The 24,767-nt window shown below is 33.7% G+C and overlaps 3 protein-coding genes and 1 long non-coding RNA gene across 4 annotated transcripts; 3 read left to right on the forward strand and 1 right to left on the reverse strand.

Annotated features, from left to right (window-relative positions):
• Nucleotides 1–118: 118 nt before the first annotated feature.
• Nucleotides 119–399, reverse strand: LOC144569176 (uncharacterized). Its single transcript, XR_013515995.1, has 2 exons — nt 261–399; nt 119–178 (listed from the first exon to the last, which is right to left on the reverse strand). It is a non-coding gene; the product is annotated as an uncharacterized LOC144569176 (long non-coding RNA).
• LOC144569168 (vacuolar ATPase subunit F family protein) lies at nt 271–2,028 on the forward strand. Its single transcript, XM_078319381.1, has 4 exons — nt 271–364; nt 960–1,041; nt 1,355–1,437; nt 1,617–2,028. Exons 1-4 carry the CDS (start codon nt 302–304, stop codon nt 1,779–1,781), a joined length of 393 nt encoding a protein of 130 aa, XP_078175507.1. The 5' UTR covers nt 271–301; the 3' UTR covers nt 1,782–2,028.
• Nucleotides 2,029–9,357: 7,329 nt separating this feature from the next.
• LOC144566880 (peroxidase 2-like) lies at nt 9,358–13,461 on the forward strand. The gene is made up of 3 exons (XM_078316926.1): nt 9,358–9,474; nt 11,848–12,021; nt 12,688–13,461. Exons 1-3 carry the CDS (start codon nt 9,358–9,360, stop codon nt 13,459–13,461), a joined length of 1,065 nt encoding a protein of 354 aa, XP_078173052.1.
• A 3,316-nt stretch (nt 13,462–16,777) lies between these two features.
• On the forward strand, nt 16,778–18,165 carry LOC144566892 (heat shock cognate 70 kDa protein-like). Its single transcript, XM_078316935.1, has 2 exons — nt 16,778–17,075; nt 17,153–18,165. The coding sequence occupies exons 1-2, from the start codon at nt 16,880–16,882 to the stop codon at nt 18,163–18,165; spliced, it is 1,209 nt and encodes a 402-aa protein (XP_078173061.1). The 5' UTR covers nt 16,778–16,879.
• The last annotated feature ends 6,602 nt before the right edge of the window (nt 18,166–24,767 follow it).

Below are 24,767 nucleotides of genomic sequence, written 5' to 3' on the forward strand. Positions count from 1 at the left end.
ACGGTCTAGATACAAAATAAAAATTTGGGTTACTTTAGGGGTTCCAAATTCTATCCGACAAGTGGGACCTATAATTAGGGAGTAATTTCTAGACCGGGTCGAGTCGACCTTGCTTTGCCTGGTTCTTCTTTCTTCCTCTTTTCTGACCCTTTTCCCGATCTCACGCCCGCGCGCTCTTCTTATCAGATCGATCGAGGTATCAATTTTTCTCTCTTCTTCTCCAGATTCGCATCAATTGTAAATTATCTCAAACTTTTCACCTCTGATTTTGTTCAGATTTTGAATACCGAGTTTGGTCGCCATGGCCAGACGAGTTCCGATCCCGACTAATAACTCCGCTCTTATCGCCATGATTGCTGACGAGGTATTCAATACTTCTTCTTCATTGCTTGATTTTTGCCTAGATGATTAAATATAATGATTTTGCCAATGTCTCTAGTATAGAAATTATGATAGGCTGTAGGTCGATAGAATATTGTCTGGTAAATAGAATAAAAACAGAGCAGTTTTGGCTTCATGCAGCACACGGACTATAGAATCAAAACAGAGCTACATATGGTTAGTGTGCTGCATGAAGTAAAAACTACTCTGTTAAAATCTTTACCCAAAGGTGCTGTGGGTAGATTTTTATTATTGGAAGTACTTCTATGAATGCTTTTCAGTTCTCAATCAGTCAAAACTATTGGGAAATTTACAAGATAAAAAAGAAAAAGATCACTTGTGATTTTGATGTCAGCTTTTCATTTCCTTCTTTTGGTTAAGAATCAAAACTTGATTATTTTATTTTACTGGACATAAAATCAAGTATTTTGAGATAATACTTCAACTAATGAATGAGCTAATCTGTGCTAGGTAATCTTGATATTTTCTTACATACTAGTTACAATTGAGTAATGTTTGTTATATAAAACCAAATTTCATATATTGCCATCTGATAATTTTGTTTTTTCTTATTTCAGGACACTATCACTGGTTTTTTGTTAGCAGGAGTTGGAAATGTTGATATCAGGAAGAAAACGAATTACCTTATAGTGGATAACAGTACACTTTCCTTCTTTCTTTTTTCCTTTCTTTGGTGTTTTTTATTTTTTCCCTTTTACCATCCTGTCAGGTATTTGCATTGCCAGCTATTCACAATTGCAATTAGAAACTATAGGCCATGAAACAACTATATATTCCAATATAGTTCTGATGCAAGATTCTCATTTCGAAAAATTACAAGTACAACAAATACTTTCAGTACCTTTTCAAACTGAAATTGTATCAATTATAAACTAACTTTACGGTTTACAAAATGTGCTTTTGTTTAATTAAAGTCATATTGCATTTTTTTATTCTGTGTTGTGTTTCCTAGAAACTACTGTCAAACAAATTGAAGATGCATTCAAGGAGTTCACTACAAGAGATGACATTGGTATTGTGCTTATTAGCCAATTTGTGAGTATTTTTATCCTCTTTAAAAATGATAAAAAGTTATTGTGTTCTCAGACAAGTTGTTAAAATATGACTTCTATTCTGGTCTGAGATATCTCAAAGAGACTTTCTCTTGAATAAAGTGTCACTGGTTTCAGTGATTTTTTAATTCTAATTTGTTTCTTTTTATTTATTATTTTCAGGTAGCAAATATGATAAGATTCTTAGTTGATAGCTACGACAGTCCTGTACCTGCCATACTGGAAATACCTTCAAAGGATCATCCGTATGACCCGGCAAGTGATTCTGTACTCTCTCGTGTCAGGTACCTCTTCAATACTGAATCTGTCGCAGGAGATAGGCGATAGAGAAATGAATTTGCTTCATCATGTACCCTTTTTTTTATGTCATTTGCTTGAAAATGCAATGTGTGCTATTGTTGCTCTGAAAATAAGATTTGTATGTATGCCTCTTGAAGCATATGCTAGGGATGAAATCTTTTGAGGGTTTCTTTTCAATTTTCTTTTGTTAATTGTTGATGAGATGCTTCTTCTTTGTTAATTTGTGGACAGTATCAAATTGGACAGCAATAATATATATAAATTATTTTTGTTAGAGATATGTATAATAACTATGTAATTTTCATGTATTAGTGACTATTAAATGGAAATAGAAGTACTCCATTTGTATGTACAACTTGGAATAATATGCCATCAACAACCTAGCATGAGCAAAGAAAATGAAAAATCAGTTTTTCATTTGGCAATTTGAAAATCCAAAATTCAGATTCCAGAATGTGAATTTGAAAATTTTCGAAATTAGGAGGATCCAGACTTGCTTCTTTTTTTTTTTTTTTTTTTTTTTTTTTTGTGTGTGTGTGTTTTTGAGGAATATTTTAAGTGAGTATTCATCGTGGAGATGAATTTAGACATAAGTTCTCATTCCGTCTCCATTCCGCCAAATCTCCCAGCCCAACCAGCCCATCATATAACAGTCCAACCTTCTTCTAACGGTCCTGTCCAACAGTCTAGCCATCTTCCCTCGCGCGTATATTTCATTAAGAGTAGAGAATGTCTCATTGGTTTTTGGTTTTGTGTTCCATCATGTTTTAATATTATTATCTCTGTTTTTAAAGTTTAAACAGTTGATTCAAATTGTTCAGTATGTCTTTATATTAAAATGTGCTTGGATACAAAATTTATATTTTTTTAAAATTGTTTGCAATTTTTTAAGATAGAAACAGAATTACTGTTTTTAGAAGATTCTGGACCATTCAAAAATAGTGATTTTGTATCTCACTATACAATTAGTAAAAAAATTAAAAAAAATTAAAAATTTGTTATCCAAGCACATTTTAATATGAAGATCATGTTGAACGGTTAGGATTGATTATTTACACTTTGAAAATAAAGATAATAATATTGGGACATGATGGAGTATAAAACCAATAGAGCATTTTAACCCTACTCAATAATTAAACTTCATGATTTAATAACTTTTATTTCAAATCAGTTTGTTTCCGCGCAAACTTCTTCTCTCGCTCTAATCTCTCTGCGATCTACTTTCTCATCGTCTGCGTGTAGCCGGTCTGCACTCGTACTCTGATCTTGTTGTGGATAGGGTTCTCAATACGTGACGAGTCGTGCCGTGCCGTGACTAGTCATGTTACGACCACACGTGACGTGTTGAAACGTAACTAGTCACGTTGGTCACATTTAACTATTTTTTTTCTTCATAATTTAAGTTAGTATATTCAAGATTCATCATTCGATTAAGATTTAATGGTTTTAATTAAATGTGACTCGTATGACCATGTGTTGTGTTGTGACTGGATCTTTCGTGTAACGTGTCGTGCCAAAATTTTAAAATATAGTCACGTCACGCAAATGATCATGACATCGTAATCAGCACACGTATCGTGATAGTACCATGCTGTGTCGTGACGTATCCAAGTCACGCCGTGAATTTTTTAAATTCCTAGCTGTTGAGCTCCGCTACATGCTTTCTTCTCTAATTGCTTTTAATTTTAGAGACGTTTAGACTAATTTTTTGTTCTCTATTTCCTCCGAACAATAATTAGAAACATTTAGAGAAATTTAGAGTAGTTTTCTTCTCTACTTGCTCCGAACAGTTAATTAGTTATTTAGATATATTTAGTGGAATTTTATTATGTATTTGCTTTTTTCTCTCTGCTTGGATTAATTTTCGTCTCTACTCGCTGTTGAGACCAGATTTGCAATGTATAATATTAGTTCAGTCTGAGACTTGCTTGTTAAGACTTAGTTTGTTAATATTAAGAATTGTGTGCAGTAGTATAAAGACATGTAATGATGCTTTTTCATATTTTTTATTTAAGACTATGTGGATGAAGTATTAAGAATTGTTAAAGCAAACATAACTTGTAATTATTTCAAAAACTGAGTATACAGTCCAAAAGCTTCTAATAAAAATCTTAAAAATTATAATTTACATATATTGTTTATTCAAGACAATCTAAATTTAAAGGCATACATTTAGGCAAATTGCTGGAGAAGTTTTGAGTCAGAGCACAAGCACTCTAAACAATAAAGAAATGAAATGTGTAAAGAAGCTCGAGTTTAACCAACAATATAGGAAACGACAGAGTCAGAGCCCAGGCTTTGATAAATTAAATTTAAAGTAAGGAAAGGAGCCGAATGGAAGATCAGTAATGGAAGTTGGAGGAAAAATTAATCAATAAATGTAGTAATTTTAATAATTTAAAACACATATTTTTTGATATTATAAGATACTTAATATTTCCAAAAAAAATACTTGCTGTACGTACTTGTCTATGTGACATAATTGATTTTCTCTAAGATCTAATATATAAATATTATATGAGGTGTTTTAAACTCACAAGTAATTTAATTTTATTTAAATTAATTTGGAATAAAATATCTTTCAAACTCACATGCGATTAATTTTTCTCACCTGATATTTATAATAATGAACCTATATAGATACTTGGACGACAGTGAAAAGCATGCAAAAAAATAAAAAGTGCATGAAGGAGTAAAGTAAATGAATGATTATATATTGTAAATGTGTGACAAATAAATTTTTTTTTTTGGGTGATACACTATGAAAACATCATTTTTGCATGAATTGTACACGAAATAAATATATTGTTTTGTCCTTGAGAAATATGTAATTTTCTTTTAATAATTACATTGAAATTTTGATAGATTACACACGTCTTTTAAGTAAGGAAAATGAAGCGTGATACATGAATCATCCATTACAATAAATGTTGAGAGGAAAATAAAATTGGACGGATATAAATATAAATGGGGGGAAGTATATATATTTGCAAAATTTGAAGGTTTAATCTTTTTTTTTTTTATGTATTATAAATTTGGTGAAAGAATATAATGTACTTTTACGTAACAGATTAAAGCATATATATATAGTTGCAAATGCATGCAAGCCCCATTTCAATTCAAAATATGCAGACTAAATCAAAGTTTGACTTGTGCACTTTTTGTTTTGTCTCCATTAGAGACGAAACGGCACTCAAATCTCTATGCAATCCTAAGGGTGAAAACGGGTTGCATATTATCCGACCGAATTCAAATTTGTATTTGAAAATTAAATATAGATATTTAGTATCTAAATATCTGTGTAGATATTAGTACATATATAGTTTAAAATTTTAATTATTTGCATTTGAATAGTAGATATATATTAATATTATATAGTTTAATATATATTATGAAAATATTTACATATATATACAAATATCTAATACCCAACCTGTATATATATCAGTTTAATATCCAATTTGTATTTGTATCCAAAAAAAGAAAATATATACGGATATATTTTTCCACTATTCGATCCGTTTTCACCTCTAATTATGCATGCATGGTATCCAATTCCGAATGATAATGTCTCCGTAACAACCAGCAATTGATTAAAAGAGCAAATTTAGCATGAATTCCTGCAATGAGGCATGTGCTTCTAATATATGTGTAGGGCTTTGCCCAGTTTTTGGTAACTGTTACTTCCAAGTTACGCACAATTGACAAATTAAACAATTAAATATATATATATATATGAGCCACGACGATCACTAATTAATAAAAGTCGACAGAAACAGTTAATGTCACCGCAACAATAATGAGAGACAACGCACCTATTTCAAATTTATCTTAGATATGTATGTATCAAACTTCATTGATAGATGTCATCTTTATTTAATATATATGCATATATAAGCTCAAGTACACTTAAATTTTATAAAAAAGCTATCTTTTTCCATTCTACGGTATGACATACTTTTTTTCTTAAAAAAAAAAAAACTTGTCTTTATATTTCGTCACCTCTATCTCAGTTAAGTAAACTTTATATAACTTACAAAAAAAATAAGAGGGTGGTTCAAATTAATACCTTCATTTTTGTTGTCTTCATCATGCCTTCATTTAAAAAAAAAAAATTCAAAATTCAAAATTTAGAACTTAAAAGTCAAAATTAAACAGTTGGGTACTTGGGTATGATCTATATCATTTAATCTATGTTCATGTAAAAAATTATGATATTTTAACTTTATTTAGGTTGCCATCAAGAGCTTGTAAACGTATTAATGTGGATAATTTATAGACGTTAATTTTTCAATTTATTGATTTACATAAAAAGAAAACCGAAATGTGATAATTTTTTTTGAGCACATAGTTAAAATAACATAGATTATATGCATCTAACGGTTTTAAATTTTCAATTATTAAAATTTATGATTTAAATTTTAAGTTATTAACGTTTCAAAAATAAAAACATAGTGAAAACACAAAAAAATGGAGAACCCTCCTCCAAAAATAATATTGTTATCTGATCATTACCACTTTCTCGACGCGCAAATAAATAATAACCGCATTAATTTTGAATTTACATGAATAGTCCATCTCAATTTTGTAAGAATTTATATACTTCTAATATTTGCAGAAAGTGAATTTCAAACACCAGTTTCCGTTACTTAATTTGGAAATTTCAAAAGAAAAATACAGAAATTTTGTAATAATTTATTTATTTAGATAAATTTTCAAGTTAGTTTTTTTCCCTTGTCGTTGTATATTATTCCATAATGTTGTTTCGCTCTACTTTTTTTTAAAAATAATTCTGAAATATATTAATTTGTTCTTGAGTAGAGAATGAGACAATATCCGCGAGAGATATTGTCACTATACTGTTGCGGATACTTTCGTCGCTAATTGAAAAAAAAATACCTTCTTGTCAGTATACCACTGCGGATAGTCACTATTTACCTTTGCGGATACTGTTCCATTCTTGTAGTAGCTAGCGTGCTTTTTGAGTTCACCAAATTTCTTTAATGAATTTAACTTTAAAATTTAATATGATTTCAAACGAATATTTTAATTTCCACTCACTAGTAAAACATTAACATGCAAAATTTAAAAATCTATTAATATAATATAAAATCAAATGGTAAACAAATAATAAATTTACATCTTCAGTCTTGCATTATATACTATATACAAAATTTAAAAAACTATTTCCGGTGAATTTTGAGTGGTTGGTCGGTTTCCTCGACACCTTCGCGAACACCAAGCAATTGTTGATGTTAAATATTCCATTCCTATGGCTATGGCTATGGATGATGAGCGACATTATCAACTTTCAGACGGTTTATAGGCGAAATTTTGAGCGTTGCTTGGTAAATACTAAATAGGCGAAATTTAATGCGTCAAAAATGCTAGCTGGTTTTCCGGGGTAAACATATTGACAGAGCTATATATTTTGTCGCAGTGCAGTACTAGTATACAATTTTATTTTGACTTTATTGATTATGCGCTGTGTGAAGTCAAAATAGCTATGTTAATATCTTTACCCGGTTTAAAAAAAAAAAAAAAAACTATATAAATGCACATGTCTGTACATCACAAATTATCAAATTAATAGATGGCAGCTCGTTGGACTGAGATCCGCATCCTATGCATTAACTCACTGTTTGAGTTTTAACTCCGGACCGTTCGATTCAAAATTCATACTAATCCAGTCCATACTTATAATACACAAAATCTCTTTAATTATAATTTATAAGGTTTGTGGTACGTAAACTCAACTACTGTAACCGATTATGGTTAATGAAAAAGAAGGCCAGACCCTCTTTCAGTTTCAAAAAAAGGGTTTGTGGTACGTAATGTATAGATAACGAATGGATCAGATTAATTTAAATTCAAACGGTGACTGGTACGTACAGCGCACGCCCTGACACCTGAAAAACCGATAACAAAGACTCAATGCTAGAACAACTGATTTTCTGAAATTCATTATAGTATTTTTCCTTGTATTACTTAGAATAGTGTATTTATACTCGGGCGGGTACGGGTACCCCGGGTATACCCGTCTCGGGTACGGGTATACTTGGGTACAAGAGTATTCGGGTACGGGTATGGCGGGTATAATTTTCAAAACTCATACCCTACCCGTCCTATACCCTTACCCGTGTACCCTTGACGGGTAAGGCGGGTACAGGTACGGGTAGGGCGGGTACGGGTATTTTTTTTTTTTTTTTTTTTGCTGTTTTTTTTTTTTTTTTTTTTTTTTGCTGTTTTTTTTTTTTCTGGTTTTTCTGTTTTTTGTTTTTTTGTTTGTTTTTTTCTGGTTTTTTTCTGATTTTTTTTGGGGGGAAAAAAATACAAATTTTGAATTTTGAAATGGCATGAACAGTGGTCGGGTATACGGGTACGGGTACTCGGGTACGGGTTTAGTCGGGTACGGGTATAGTCGGGTAGGGTATGGTCGGGTATTGATAAAAAAAACCGGGTCCGGTCCGGTTTTTGCCCTTACCCGCGTACCCGAGTACCCGACCCATACTCGGGCTCGGGCACGGGTACCCCGGGCGGCGGGCACGGGCGAGTAGGGTAGGGTATACCCGTTAAGGGTATTGTTAATACTCTAACTTAGAACAACTGCTAGCTAGGGTACTAGGGTTTAGGGTTTAGATGGGTATATATGAAAAGCTCATATATAGCATGCACATGCAAATATAATTATATCAAAAGCTCATATATCCCACAATTAATTTGCTAATCTCCACATATATACCCAAGCTTGAAATAGAAAATGTATAAAAACCTAAAAGAGAGATTTAGGGTTTATAAAATGAGATCCTAATAGATGGTGCTCCATCTAACATCAAACTTGAGAAAAAAGATGATCGATCAATTAATGAACCTGAGAAAAGAAGGGAGATAGCTGACTAATGCCCAGTAAGCTAGCTGCTGCGCTAAGTAATGGAGGCGAGGTCCGAGGATATAAAAGAAAGGCGATTCTGTGATGAATCGGATTTAGCAATGCCTTTAAATGAACTACCAGGATCGGTTCCTAGCTTAGAACCGATCCTGATACTATCAGAATCGGTTCTAGGCTAGGAACCGATCTTGATAGTGCATGACCTGTGATTTTATTAGTTTTTAGTATCGGTTTTAATGTTAAAACCGATCCAGATAGGTATTAGTATCGGTTGGTTAGTACACCCAATCCAGATAGACCGATCCTGATTCCAGTTTTTCCACTAGTGTTCTTTTGAACATTGTAACACAAAAACAACACTTCTAGTGTTAACTATTGATGGGGATGGATATATTAATGAAGCTTAATCTCCACTTTCTAGTAATTAATTATTGAAGCTTCTCTCATTTTTTTCTGTCCCAATCAATAGTTAACACTAATAATTAATTGATTGGGACAGAAAAAAAATGGAGTGCGATTTGTTTGGCGACCTCAAATCCTAAAACAGCCGCCTCCTACTACCGTCATCTCCACTTTCTAGTTCGCCTCTCTCATTTCTTTTAGGTCTCAATCCAAATTAAGACTTTCTTTCTCTCTCGGTTTTACCTTCTCGAGTGGAGAGAAGAATGAGGGAGAGGGGAGGGACCAGAGTCGAGAGTAGGGGCGGAACCAAGAATGAGGGAGAGAAAAGCATACAGATGGCACTGGGCTACTGGGCTTCGCGATGGCACTCTGGCGACTGGGCTTCGCGATGGCACTCTGGCGACTGGGCTTCGCGACGAGGTGACAAGGGCAAGTGATTGAGCAATCCGTCTCTAGTTAGGTCCCCCTACCGATCATTCTTGGTTCCGCCACTGGTCGAGAGCACAGTATTGTCGGAGCTCAGAGCGTAGAGTCTTTATCCCCCATCTCGATTGGAACACGACGGTGAGCAGATTTGGTTGTCAGAGTGCGGCGGCAGACGAATAAGAGTGGATCCGCTCATATAAAGAGGTGTATACAAGTAGATTAAGTTAATAGGATAATTAAGAGTGTATACAAGTAGATGGGTATATTTTAGATAATTTCGTGAGAATAAAATAATGGATCTAGATATATTAGGAGGTCATTTGACTCGTTGTAATATTTTTTTATCAATGAAATTGTTAATAGACATTTAAAATCACTAATCTTCAAAAAAAACTATTAATAGAACTTGAGAGCTTGACTCTTACTGTTTCTTAAAAAAAAATCAAACGGTGATATGAATTCCGTTGGAGCTCCACTGATTAGCAGTTTGTGTTAGAAATGTACTAATAGGCCATAATATTTTGGGTCATATTAATAATTATTATGGATTAGATCTTATTGGGCTGGACCCGAATTTCTATTCTCATCTGATCTGATCAGGATAAGATTTTCTGATAAGGTGCAATGATCAGGTGCATAGTATTATAAAGAGGAGGGTTCAAATGCCTCTATGTTTTTGTGCCTCCATCATGCCTCCATTTCTCTCTATTATTTTCAAAGTTCAAACAGTCGATCCGAACCACTCAACTTAACCTCCATACTAAAATATGTTTGGAGACCAAATTTTATATTTTTAGGAATTTTTTTACTATTTTTTTAGATAGGTACAAAATCAGTAAATCTGAACCATCTAAAAACAGTATTTTTGTACCTATCTAAAAAAATAGTAAAAAAATTCCTAAAAATATAAAATTTGGTCTTCAAACATATTTTAGTATGGAGGTTAGGTTGAGCGGTTCGGATCGACTGTTTGAATTTTGAAAATGATGGAGAGAGATGGAGGCATGATGGAGGCACAAAAACATGGAGGCATTTGAACCCACCTCTATTATAAATACATGGAGTGTTCATTTTTTGGGTTAGCCATTATTTTGTTCATTACACTTTAGAAAATGTAAGAGAAAAAAAAAGAGGCTTTCAGATTGGTACTAGCATACCGATTGACTGTTGGTTTTCGACTTGGTTGTGTGGATACTGATAAAGACGTGGCTGTTGTGTTGTTACGTAGATCCGACACGAGATCAAAAAGAGAAGAAAACTACAGCTAGATTAATCTTGGAATTAGTTTTATACATGAATTCTGACTTTCAAATAGTGAACAAATCTTGAACTGATTCCAATTGTTGCATATATAACTATCCGAAACCCTAGCTACCGTTTGAATATTATAAAAAATAAATTAATTAAATTGCAGGTTAATTACAGCTACATGCATGTTCTACTTTTTTTTTTTTTTGATTCTAAACCCGTAGGTATGCATGTTCTACTTTGATATTATGTATATACATGTAGTTTTAGCTGCGTGTAATTCTCGTATACGTCTTGCACATGCATTAATTGCATACACAACTGGGGAAGAAGATAAGTCAAAGGATTGAGTTGTTCTTCCATATTTTTTGGAGTTCTTTTACAAAATATGCATTTAAAATAATACATTCAATTTCAGTATTTCACAACCCATGTTCGGCGAATAAAATTATATATATGTAAATTTAACAATTTGTGTATAACACGCGATAAGACTCTGGTTTATTAAGTCGATGATCGATCTGATTGATTGTTTTAGTTTGCAAATATTATATTCTGAAGCATATGTGAACATATACTTATAACTTATTTTTGTGTTTTCAATGTCCAAATGGTCAATCTGAAATGCTTAACATGTTCTCTATATTAATATTTAATGCGTACTATTTATCACAAAGAGAGCTGCAGCATTTTTACTTGCGTACTATTTATCAAAAGAATGGCCTTAATTCATTTTATAGCCAAAATATTTAATGCTCTATATATCATATATAACCCTATATCATGGCAGCCAGTATGCACCAATTACAATAATATATACTTGCAACAATAGTGGAAGTAGAAATTAATAGTTAGTTTCTTAAACGATATCACTACAATTAAACAATTGCCCAATGCATGATACAGCTAAATTATGTCTTTATAAAAAGAAAGCTGCATTATCAAATTCGGAAATCATAAAAAAATTGTTCTCTTCGCATCACTCGGTCTCCCCCTGTTCTCTCCTATAAATAGTAAGCATTACCAACGAAAGCTCAAACTTGAAACTCTCTCTCCCTCTAAAAATCCATTTGCTAAATATGTGGACTACAAGAAATACATTTCTTTCGCTGTCATGCTTCTTCCTAGCTAGTTATTGCAGTGTCAACTGCTTTTATTGATTTCGGTTATTACTCCAATGACAAAAATTATTGCCCAGGTGCAGAAGATATTGTGAAAGACGTGGTCAAGAAGTACGTCGTCGAAGACAGTGGCTTCGGTGCTGGCCTCATCAGAATGTTCTTCCATGACTGCTTTGTTAGGGTATATGATCTTTCACCATACCAACTTTTATAATGCATGTGAATTTAATGTTTTGGAAAGTAAAGATGTTGTTTTACTTTCCTCTTATATTTTTATTTTTAAAGTTCAAATAGTCAATTTGAACCTTTCAACATGATCTTTATATTAAAATGTGCATGGAAACCAAAATTTATATTTTTTTGTAACTTGTTTATCATTTTTTTAGAAGTTTTGAAAAATTACAGTTTATTATTAAACAAAAAGTTAATAAAAAATTCTGAAAAACAATGATTTTCAAAAATATTATAATAACAAAAATATCGTAGTTCAACTCTATCTGGCCCCCTCTCTCTCTCTCTCTCTCTCTATATATATATATTATAATAACAAAAATAATACTGTACCGGTCGAGTCATGTTATTTTGCATATATATGTTGGCAATTGTGTTGTCACTAGCTAGCTCACAAATCCCCAAGTGAAGAAATGTCGTAGAAAAACAAGATTTTTTTTTTTTTTTTATATAATTGGCATACTTATTTAAAGATTAATTTGAATATATTTGCAATAATATTGTCAGGAAAGGTTGACCACCATGCATGGTGGCATTGATAGGCAGAATTAAATGTAATATCATGCACACTAAATTAACAAACTTCCCTTAATTCGTTGGTAATTATTTGTGCTAGGGTTGCGATGCTTCCATCCTACTTGATTCAAGCGATCTGAACCCAACCGCTGAGAAATGGGCCATCCCCAACAACCCCAGCCTCCGCGGCTTTGAAGTGATCGATGAAGCTAAAAAAAGAGTTGAAGAAGTGTGTCCTGGTGTCGTCTCTTGTGCCGACATCATTGCCTTTGCGGCACGTGATGCAACCTTCTTCCTCAGCAATGGCAACATACGTTATTACGAGGTCAAATCGGGAAGGCGTGACGGGAGGATCTCTAATGCATCTGAGGTCCTCCCGGCACTGCCTGCTTTCTTCCACACAGTTGACAAACAAAAGGAGCTTTTTGCAAAGAAGGGGCTCTCTACATATGATCTGGTCACACTTGTTGGAGCCCACTCAATTGGTCGCTCCCACTGCTCTTCTTTCACGGGCCGTCTCTACCCCGATATCGACCGTAACATGGATCAAACCTTTGCTCTAAATTTGAGAAAACAATGCCTGGAAAATGCAACTGTTGATGGCGTCGTTGTTCAGGACTTGGTCACGCCAGACAAACTGGATAATCAATACTACAAGAATGTGAATGCTGGTAAAGCACTCTTCATCTCGGATTGGAGCCTTGTGGACAACGCTAACCCCGATACAAAGTTCATTCTAGACAGCCTTCTAATTCCTGGAATCTTTGAGATATCGTTTCCAATTTCGATGCATAACATGGGGAACATCGATGTGAAAACCGGGACGGAGGGTGAGATCAGGAAGTTTTGCAATGCTGTCAATCCAGTGGTGTAAAAAACAGCCGTCTAGTCTGACTAATTGGCCAATTAGTTATTGGTGGTGATCAAATCGTTATGAATTATCCGTTTATACAACCAATTAGTTAGTTGTTTTTATTATTTTTTCTGTATTTATTTGTTATATGTATAATACTTTGTCTTGTCTTATCTAAGTTCTTCTAAATGATAATTTCATAAAATTGTATTAATTAATAATAAAATTATGTTAAAATAAGTTTATTTGATAAGTTTCATAACTTAAATTAATTATTTTTAATAATACAAGTATATACACATATTTTTAATGAAAATATAAAATTATTTACAAAATTTCGATTAATAAACTTATACTAATTAATCATTTAATGATACATCTATTCCACAAGCACATACTATGATTTACAACATTATGTCAATAAATGATACCAAAACTATGTCACCACCGCCGTATCCTACTCATTGAGCAGCGATCTTAATATTATAAAATAAATTGTTCTGTTATCTTAATTAAATTTCCTCGATCGGTAATTCCGGTCTGATGATCTGCAAGAAATAATATAATTGTGCTTATGTTTTTTGAGCTCACCAAATTTCTTTAATGAACTTTAACTTAAATTTTTTTTTTTATCGATTTGATTTTAAACGAATATTTTAATTGTTGAAACTAATCTATTCAACAGTGAAATATCTACATGCAAAATTTAAAGATCTTAAAATTAATATAATATAAAATCAAATGGTAAACTAACAATACATTTACATCTTCAGTCTTGCAATATATACTTCATGCATGCACATGCCTATATATAGTGGAAAAAATGGCACGGTGGAGCTGGCTCCGTTACAGAATGGCACGGCACGCGTGTTAGATACGTGCTGTGACCGTCTTTTGAAATTTTGATACGGCATGTCACGTCATGTGAAAGATCTAGTCATGGCACAACACGTCACGTAGTCACGCAAGTCACGTGTAATTAGGACCACTAGATATTGATTAAATGGTGAATCTTGAATAAACTAACTTAAATTATGATTAAATGGTCACGCGAGTCCCGCGAGGTACGTTTGGTCACGACACGTTTAGGCACGACATGACTCACGTGACGTGACTATTCACGTGCTGTGACCACCTTTTGATATTGTAGTTACTGCACAGCACAGCACGTGAAAAATTAACTTGGTCACGACGTATTAGTCACGACACGGCACGTTTTTTCCACTCTACCTATATACACATCACAAATTATCAAATTAATAGATGGCAGCTCGTTCGAATGTAAATGTTTATAAATATATATAGAGAGGAGGGATCTAATTACACCATTTTTTGATGACACTGGATTACACTTTATATTTTTAAAGTTCAAATAATTGATCCAAACCGTTTAGCATGATGGATATGATAAAATGTGCTTGTAGATCAAATATCAAAGCACATAGTAAATTACTTCTGAGAAGGACATGAGGGAGCACTTGGTCCAAATAGGTGACATGACACACAACCAAATTAATAATTTCAATATATAAATTAATTAGACGCAAGACTTGGGTATAAAAAATAGATCTAGTTGCTTTTATTTAATAGTCCTCTTACCAAGTACCAAAACTAATTGGTAACTAAGCCTGGTCTCATTATCTTTTCTGAGTTAAGATTTCATGAACTCCTTCATGTCATTGACAAATTAAGTATTGACAAACGCAAGCAATCTGCTTGAAGCATCTGAGCAATGGCATCAAGCACGATGGTACCAGCAATTGGGATATTTCTCGGCACAGAATATTCAATGCATGATTGTATCTGTAAAATTTTAAATTTATATTTTGCAGGTTGTATCTATAAAATTTAGAATAAATATGTACTAATTCCAAACTCAGAGATACGCAATTAAGCTAAAAAGGTTATCATAAGTAATAGAAATCCAATGCTAATATTAACTTGAAATTCTTCCGTGAATGTTTCAGCCAGCCTGCATATTAAAGAACATTCAGTACGAAGATTACACGTTTGATGCATGATAAAGTACTCCTTAATATCATTTTAATTCTCAATTGTTTATGATTTCTAATTTCGTCCTTGAATATTTTTATTTTTACTAGCTAGTTCAATTGGCCATATATACCATTGGCATTAAAGAAAAAAATCGAATGAGAAATCTATATATATCTTCAATATAATTAAAAAGGAGTATGGCTAATATAACATCAGTGTCATTTTAGTCTATATAACACCAACTCCAAAACATATCAAATCGAGTTCAAATAGTGAATCCAAACCGTTCAAACCAATTTACTTTATGAGTGATACATTTACATGCAAATTTTTTATATTTTCAAATTATTTTAGTATCAAATCAAGCGGCAAAAAAAATTGAAAAATGAATGTATTAAAATTAACTTAAAAACTCAAACATTTGACCGCTTGACTTAATATCAAATAAACTAAAAATACTTATAAATTTTACATGTAAACGCACAACTAATGAAGTAGATCAGTTTGAACGGTTTGGATTCACCATTTGAACTCGATTTGATATGTTTTGGAGTTGGTGTTATATAGACTGAAATGACACTGATGTTATATTAGCCATACTCATTAAAAAGTGTTGGCCAAAATTTAACAATGGTAAAGCGACTCTTAACAGTCAAAAGGTCTCAAGAGGTATGAGAAAATAAAATCGATCAAGTATAAGCTAAAATTAAAAAAGAAAAGAAAAGGAAGTGAATTATTGCACAGCATGCCAATCTTTTTGTTTTCTTTTTAAAGAAGAGCTCCAGTAAATTTCGACACCCACATTTTTTATACGTGTTTTAATTTGTTGGAATTAAACATGCATTCATGTTAAGAGAAAGCCAGAGACGACAACCGTGGTGCTAGAACTACATTCCTAATTATATTCAATTTGCTTTTTGGAATATGGGTTCTCTAAGTCTACGACTTTTTCTAAGCAAGCTTTCGACCTTTTTTTTTTTTTTTTTTTTCTCAAGTGGTAGTATATATTGGTACCCAAAGTAATTATCTGATGGTTTCTTTAATGATTAAGAAAAAAAATTAATTGTGAAATTGCGGGGGAAGTTCATGAACCATATTGGCTTTGACTTGTAATTAAGCACGTAGAAAATTACCTCCGAGAAGGATAGAAGGGAGTACTTGATCCATGTGGTTGACATGACACCAGAACCAAATTATTATAAATGATTTTGTCATAAAAAATAGATAAATCGAATAAAAGAATGGCATAAGTTAATTATTAGACGCACCACTTGGACATAAAAATAGAGCTGCTTTTATTTAATAGTCCCTCTTACCAAGTCCCAAAACTAATTGGAGCCTGGTCTCATAATCTTCTTTGAGTTAAGATTTCATGAACTCCCTCATTTCTTTGAAAAAAATAAGTTTTGACAAACGCAAGCAATCAGCTTGAAGCATCTGAGCAATGGCGGCAATTGGGATCTATCTCGGCACAGAATATTCATGCGTTGGAGTCTGGCATGATGGACGCGTGGATATCATTCCGAACGATCAAGGCAACAGGACAACCCCATCATGTGTTGCGTTCACACCTGACAGGGAGCTTATAGGTGAAGCTGCTGAGAACCAGGCCGACAGAAACCCCACCAACACCATATTCGGTCAGTACTTTTCCTGTCATGATCTGACTTGTTAATCAGATAAATATATGAGCTTGTTCTTTGTTTAATTGGAACAGACATGAACCGCTTGATCGGTAGGTGCTTCTCCGACCCAACTGTCCAAAGTGACAGAAAGCTATGGCCGTTTAATGTCATTGAAGGAGCTGGTGATAAACCAAAGATAGTAGTCCAGTACAAAGGAGAGGAGAAACAGTTCTTCCCAGAGGAATTATCTTCTATGATCCTAACAAAAATGAAGGAGATCGCAGAGAACTTCCTCAACTGCAGTGTCCGGCATGCGGTGGTCACTGTCCCTGCCAACTTCAATGACTCCCAAAGACATGCCACGAAGATTGCCGGTGAGATTGCAGGGCTAGATGTGATGTGCATCATGGACGAACCCGCCGCTGCTGCAGTGGCTTACGGCTTTAAATTGGATTATGCATTTGGACTGAATGTCCTTGTTTTTGACCTCAGCATCAGCACCTTTAATGTCTCAGTGGTGGAACATAATAAAGGTGGGTTCATGGTCAAGGCAACAGCTGGAGACATGCACCTTGGCGGCAAGGACTTCGACAACCGTTTGTTGAACTACTTCCTCGATGAGATCAAGAGGAAGCACAAGAAGGACATCAGCGACAACCCGAGGAGCATTAGAAGGTTGCGATCTGCATGCGAGCAAGCAAAAAAGACTCTCTCCTCTGACGTCGCAACAACTGTGAAGGTCGCTTGTCTTTATGAAGGCACTGATTTCAGTTCGAACATGATCTCCAGGGCTCGGTTCGATGAGATCAATATGGATCTCTTCGAAAGGTGCATGGGACTTCTGACCAAGTGCCTGGAGGATGCTCGCATGGAAAAGACTAAAATCGACAGAGTGCTGCTTGTCGGGGGTAATACACAAATACCAATGGTTCAGAAAATGTTGCGAGATCTCTTTGATGGATATAAGCTTTGCAAAAGCATTGACCTCAATTCTGTCGTGGCATACGGGGCAGTACTACAATCCGAGAGGTTGAAAAACTGTACACCACAGATGGTAGCTCTCATAGGTAATTCCCTACGCATCTTACAAGTCAAAGTCAATTAATGTTCATGAAATTTCTGCACAATTTCACAAGAAACTAATCTTACACATTATTTTAATATAGATAATATATAATTAGATAAATATATATGGCTAAGGCTAAGGTGCTATGAGTTGCATAGAGACCTACGGTGCTACGGCTTAATATTCGAGTTTTCAAAATTCAAACAGTCGATCCGAACCGTTAATCTTGTTCTTCATATTAATATGTGCTTGGAGACCAAATTTTACATTTTTTGAAAATTTTTTACTATTTGTTTAGATAGGTAGAAAATCAGTTGATCTAAAAAATTCTGCACCATTCAGATATTTGATTTTCTACTTATCTGAAAAAATAGTAAAAAATTTCCAAAAAATATAAAATTTGGTCTTTAAACATATATTAATATGGAGAACAAGATGAACGGTTTGGATCGACCATTTGAATTTTAAAAACTCAAATATTAAGCCGTAGCATCATAGGTCTCTATGCAACCCATATCACCTTAGCCTTACCCAATATATATTATTATCTATGACATTATTTCTTTTTGACGTCCTTAGTGACAACATTACTGATACTAATTTTAAAACTTTCGATTAACTTTTACTTTATCAAATTTTTGGCTATTCACTTTTTTTAATTTTTTAATCTGTATATAATTCCGAAATTTTTATTAATATCCAAACAAAATAAAGAATTTCAAAAACTATCTAACTTTTTGGAATATTTTGAAAACTATCCAAGCAGTATATATATATATATATATATTTTTTTTTTTGCAGTTTTGAAGCTACTTTCTACAAAAAAAAAAAAATGCGGTTTTGTCTTTTTTTTTCCCAGACCTCACTTTCCGCAAAAAATACCAGTTTTGTCCTTTTTAAAAAAAGAAAAAAATTAAATTTTTTTTATTGAAATATTAGAAATATTTCATATATTTATTTGAAAATAGATGAAATATTATATAATTTAATTTATTAGAGAGACTGCGACAAATAACCTGGATCAACATTTTTCAGGCTGGATTTTTCATGGCTGTAAAAAAAATTAATATATTTCTTTGTGTGCTATTGGAAAAAAAAAATATGCTTTGAATTCGAGTAATTGATTGCGGTTAAAAAGTCACTTCTAGGTAATACATAAAATATTGTGATTCTTCTAATACATTTAATATCTAAAAAGTTGTATCTATTTTAAAAATTCTTTTTGAATAACAATCATTGAATAACAATCATTAAATAACTTAAAGTTTTTATTTTTTCAAAAATAGAAGGATCACAGTATTTTCTGTATTTATCTAGAAGTAACTTTTGAACCAGGATCAATAACTCCGAATCCGGCCATTTTTATTAATATCCCTAAAAAAAATAAAATTTTTAAAAATGTCCCGGTTCCTCATTTTTTATTAAAAATGCCCTAAACGCCTGGGCCTGGGGCGGCCCAAAACAGCCAGTGAGGCGCCCCCCCTAGTGGCGCTCCATATCCCCAGTGAGGCGCCACTCCCTGGGGCGCCTCACTGGTATTTGGTTTTTTTTTTTTTTTTTTTTTTTTTGAGAAATAGGATTTTGATTTGAATAATTTTGTTTAAAATAGTGTTTAGTTTATGTATATGTGTATGTGTATGTCAAAAAATAAAATCCAGATACTATTTTAGAACTGTAGTTATTTCTATCATATTCAAAAATAATGCAGCCCATGTTCAACCTAAATAGCAGGAATTTAAAATTCATAAAATCCAGATACATTACTAAATAATACAGTACCGTCGAGTCCATAGAATAAGGTAACATAAAATTCATACAGCAACAACCAGTTCAAATAGCAATTATACAAACCGTTACATTTAAAACATAAAATACTACAACAACATACAGTTCGGGTCTAAGCCTTACGAGATGAGGAGCTTGCTCCCTTTTTTTCCTCAGCCCGACGGACGCACGCAGGACACTCCCACGTAGTGAGACGAGCGTCATTCAGCAGATCTGCATGCGGGTCCATGCAATTGGGATGAACAGCTTTGCCACATTTATAACAGAAGAACATATCCACCATATCTCCGTTCAGCTCACATAAGCAGCACTGTCCACCTCATACATGCAAGTCTGCGTCCACAAGGACAGACCATTCAAATCTGACAGCATCACTAATTGCCGATGCAATTGAGGAGGACATTAAGTTGGATCCATCGATGAGCATCAAGGCGGTGGCTATGACCGTCAGACACAAATACAAATATGTAATTCCAAAATACAACAGGCTGTGGAGAGGTCGTGAACTTGCGATTTGCAGGATATTTGGTAGTTGGAAGGACTCATATGGCTATCTGGCACCATTGCTCCAGGCCATGGCAAGTACAAATGTCGGCACCGTATATGAGCGATGGCATGGCCCTTTTTTTGATAAAGACGGTGTACTAATAGAGGGAGCTAAACAATTCAAGGGCATAGCATGGGCTTTTGGTCCTTGTATCCAGGCTGTGCCATACATCAGACCTGTTATCAGCATTGATGCATGCTTCATGTCTGGCCGTTACGAGGGGAGACTACTCATAGCATGCGCATATGATGCTGAGAACCAGCTGTTGCCTTTGGCGTTTGCAATTGTTCGTAAAGAGGACGGCGAGAACTGGGGATTCTTTATGCAGTTTTTAAGAAGACGGGTGATTGGGGAAGGGAAGTTTTTCTGTGTGATATCAGACCAGCACAAAGGAATAAAATATGTTTTTGATCGTGAAGATTACGGTTGGTCAACACGTACTGGCCAGTGTGTGCACAGGTTGTGTATGCAACACGTTGCGGAGAACCTTTCCAAGGCAACCGGAGGCGACACGTGGGTTACTGATACATTTAGATGGAATTGCAGAAAGAAAAAGCCGAGAAGGGTGGTAGAGATGACTAGCAGTTTTGCAAGGGTACATGCATTTCAATTGTTTACATATATTATTGTACTTTAAGAAAACAATTTTTTTTTACTACAATTGTTTACTTACATTATTCTATTTCCTTATTTTCTATGTAGTACATGCCAAAGGCAAATCTCTACTTAATGAAGGTGGGGAAAAATAATCCCCGAGATGTCAACGAAGATCCAGCATACGAGAAAATATATCAATCCCGGGATGGAGGTTGGCGTTGGGGAATTATGACCACCAACGGATCCGAGTCGCTGAATGCAGTATTCAAGCAGAGCCGGATGTTGCCTGTGGCTGCAGTTGTAGAGGACACATTCTACAAGTTAAATGCCTGGTTTCAGGAACGGCGTGCTAAGGCCGCAGAATTAATAAGGATGAACCAGTCATTTTCAACAAGGGTGGAGGAGAAACTAAGACGACACAGAGACAAAGGTGCAACCATGACCGTGATCTCGATGGGTAACGATGGAACAGAATTCGAAGTGCAAAATCCAAATGAGTACGTTCCTACCACCCGTAAACCAGACGGCACTATGGCGTTTGTCAAGAGGGCTTGCAAGTACGTGGTTAAATTCGGAGATGCAAGGGCGGTAACCTGTACATGCCAAGGACCCCAGCTAAGTCACATACCCTGCAATCACGTGATGGCGGTATGCCGAGTGAGGAACTACTGTGAGGATCACTATGTTGCTGACATGTACCGTACCGATTACCTTGCTTCCACTTGGGGTGGATCTTTCCATTCTTATCCTGATCAGCATGAGTGGCCTACATATGTCGGAGATAGAATATTACCTTCAGAAGGATGGATAAGAAAGGGAAGGAGGAGACACAAGCGTATTGTAATGACCATGGACAAGATGGGTGGTAGGCGACCGTCGGGAAATCGGGCTCGCCGTTCTGTTTCCGACAGGCGCAGGGCAGGTACGTAGAATTGTACAAAATTTATTTATGCTTTAATTATATTACTAACTGAATTGCATTGTTACATTTAGATGCAATAAACGAACACAACGAAAGAGAAAATGCCAGAGTTGTCGCTGAAGCAACCGGTAGAACACAACCCCCTCCTCCTGTAAGCCAATCATCTAGTAGCCAAGCCTCTACAAGTAATGCCGCACCTGCCACTGGTACCAGAAGAACTAGTCGTTTGTTAGGTTTATTCAGACGTGGTGGCAGATAAACTTGCTATTTTGCTTATGCGAATTGATTTATTTGGTATATGTGTATGTGTATGTGTATGTGTATGTGTATGTGTGTATGTATATGTATATGTATATGTATGTGTATGTGTATGTGTATGTGTATGTGTATGTGTATGTGTATGTGTATGTGTATGTGTGAGTTTTTTTGTATGTGTATGTGTATATATGTATGTGTATATGTGTATGTGTATGTGTATGTGCATGTGTGTATGTGTATGTGTGTATATTATACATATAGTTCACCAAAGAAATAAAAATAAAAATTAAAGTTATAAAAATTTACGACATCACTTCGTAAATATATCAAATATTATATTTTTTGGCATACACATACACATATACATAATATTTTATTTTTTGACATACACATATACATAAACCCAACACTTTTTTCAACAAAATTATTCAAATCAAAATACTAAGATTTCTCAAAAAAAAAAAAAAAAAAACCAAATTACTAATGGGGCGCCCCAGGGGGTGGCGCCTCACTTGGGGTATGGGCCGCCGGGCCCTGGGGCGCCTCACTTGGTGTTTTGGGCCGCCCCTGGTCCAGGCGGTCAAGGCATATTTAAAAAAAAATGAGGAACAGGGTTATTTTTAAAATTTTCTTTTTTTTCAGGGATATTAATAAAAATGGCCGCTCCGAATCCAAGCATTTTTATTTTTTTCAATAACATATAAAGAAATATATTCATTTTTCTTATAGCTGTGAAAAATCCGGCCTGAAAAATGTTGATCCAGATTATTTGTTGCAGTCTTTCTAATAAATTAAATATATAATATTTCATCTATTTTCAAAGAAATATATTAAATATTTCTAATATTTCAATACAAAATATAAATAAATTATAAATTTTTCTGTTTTAAAAAAAAGACAAAATTGCAAATTTTTTTTTTTTTTTTTGCGGAAAGTAGGCCCAAAACTGCAGAAAAAATTTTGTGGTTTGGGTAGTTTTCGAAATTCTTTATTTATTTATTTTGGATATTAATAAAAATTTCAGTATATAATTTTGGTGAAACTCTATCTTTTATAAAGATGGTTCAAGATGATTAAATTTTAAGGCATTCTACTTGTGTCATTCATCAACAATATGATTTATCCGATTTTATTATCTCGTCTTATTTTTTATGATTGGAGGGCTCATATTTCCGCATATTCTTCTTATCATTGAAGAAAGAACATTTTTTTTGTATTTTTTTTTGTACACGCATTTCTCATGTAATTTATTGTGTTGTTTTTCATTATGTAGGTCTTAGAGCTTAAAACATTATACATGTACTTCCAAAATTTTGTTGACCGTAAGATTTTTTACAAAAACTACCACTATAAAAATTAAATTTATTTTAAAAAATATTTTTGTTGAAGCAAAGTTCGAAAAACACTCCTAATACAGAGGAGAGAGAAAAATAACCTCATAATATATAGCTTACGGATATAAAATTATACAAGTCCATATGTGCCTTCCTTATCCAGCTTTTATATATGAGGAGAGATCCAATTACACCATTTTATGGTGACACATCTTGACATCATAATTTTATAAGTCATTTTTGCAATTTCAAAATTCAAATAGTCGATCTGAACCGTTCAACGTGATGTCCATATTAAAATGTGCTTGGGAATCAAATTTTATATTTTTTTGGAAATTTATTACTATTTATTTAGAATTTTTTGAAATTGCTGCTTTTCAATGGTCCAAATTGCTTGAAAACAATAATTTTGTACACATCTTAATAAATACTAAAAAATTTCAAAAAAAATGTAAAATTTGGTCTCCAAGCACATTTTAATATGGAGATCATGTTGAATGGTTCGGATTATCTGTTTGGATTTTAAAATAAAAAAATGACTTATAAAATATAGTGTCAAAATGTATCACCATAAAATGATGTAACTGCATCCTTCTCTTTTTGAGGAGAGAGAAAAATAACCTCATATTTAAAAGCTTACGGATATAAAATTTTACAAGGCCATATGTCATATGTGCCTTCCTTATCCAGCTTTTTTATTTATTATATAATAATTTATTGTACGTGTGTAAAATTTTGTGGAGTGCAACCTCCGAAAAAATTATTTTTACCATTTTCAAAACAAAACAAAAACCAATTAACCCCTTTTCTACAAATTTTTTATTTTTTTCAAGTTTCAGTTCCACCCAATTGGACCGCAATTTTTTTTTGAAACCGCACCCCTTAGCGAATGGGTCCGTATCACCTAAAGTAACCTATTTTTTTAGTTTAAATCCAGACTGTCCGATTTGAATCAGATCCAAAGTGGAGCGCTTAATCTGACCACCCGATTTGAACCTGACGGTCCAGATCTAAACTCAAAAATTAATAGGACCCACCTTTTTTATAAAAAAAAAATTAATAGGAAATTTCTTATTTGATCAGATGTTCACATTTTTTTTTAGTAGGGCCCACCTATTTGAGATGATAAAACGAAACAGAATTGTGTTTGAAAAAAAAATGGTCTCGCAATTAGAAACTGTTTGAAACTAACAGAATT

The sequence above is a fragment of the Carex rostrata genome, chromosome 2 (genome assembly GCF_964058835.1).
Source record: "Carex rostrata chromosome 2, lpCarRost1.2, whole genome shotgun sequence".
Classification (NCBI taxonomy): Eukaryota; Viridiplantae; Streptophyta; class Magnoliopsida; order Poales; family Cyperaceae; genus Carex; species Carex rostrata.

What these genes read in the sequence shown, in the direction of transcription:
- LOC144569168 (XM_078319381.1), top strand. Translation starts at nt 302, where the DNA reads ATGGCCAGACGAGTTCCGATCCCGACTAATAACTCCGCTCTTATCGCC. An exon ending in TTACCTTATAGTGGATAACA is followed by an intron (nt 1,042 to 1,354) that starts GTACACTTTCCT and finishes TGTGTTTCCTAG; the next exon opens with AAACTACTGTCAAACAAATT. An exon ending in TTGTGCTTATTAGCCAATTT is followed by an intron (nt 1,438 to 1,616) that starts GTGAGTATTTTT and finishes TATTATTTTCAG; the next exon opens with GTAGCAAATATGATAAGATT.
- LOC144566880 (XM_078316926.1), top strand. Translation starts at nt 9,358, where the DNA reads ATGAGGGAGAGAAAAGCATACAGATGGCACTGGGCTACTGGGCTTCGC. An exon ending in TTCGCGACGAGGTGACAAGG is followed by an intron (nt 9,475 to 11,847) that starts GCAAGTGATTGA and finishes GCTTCTTCCTAG; the next exon opens with CTAGTTATTGCAGTGTCAAC. An exon ending in TCCATGACTGCTTTGTTAGG is followed by an intron (nt 12,022 to 12,687) that starts GTATATGATCTT and finishes TATTTGTGCTAG; the next exon opens with GGTTGCGATGCTTCCATCCT.
- LOC144566892 (XM_078316935.1), top strand. Translation starts at nt 16,880, where the DNA reads ATGGCGGCAATTGGGATCTATCTCGGCACAGAATATTCATGCGTTGGA. An exon ending in CCCCACCAACACCATATTCG is followed by an intron (nt 17,076 to 17,152) that starts GTCAGTACTTTT and finishes TAATTGGAACAG; the next exon opens with ACATGAACCGCTTGATCGGT.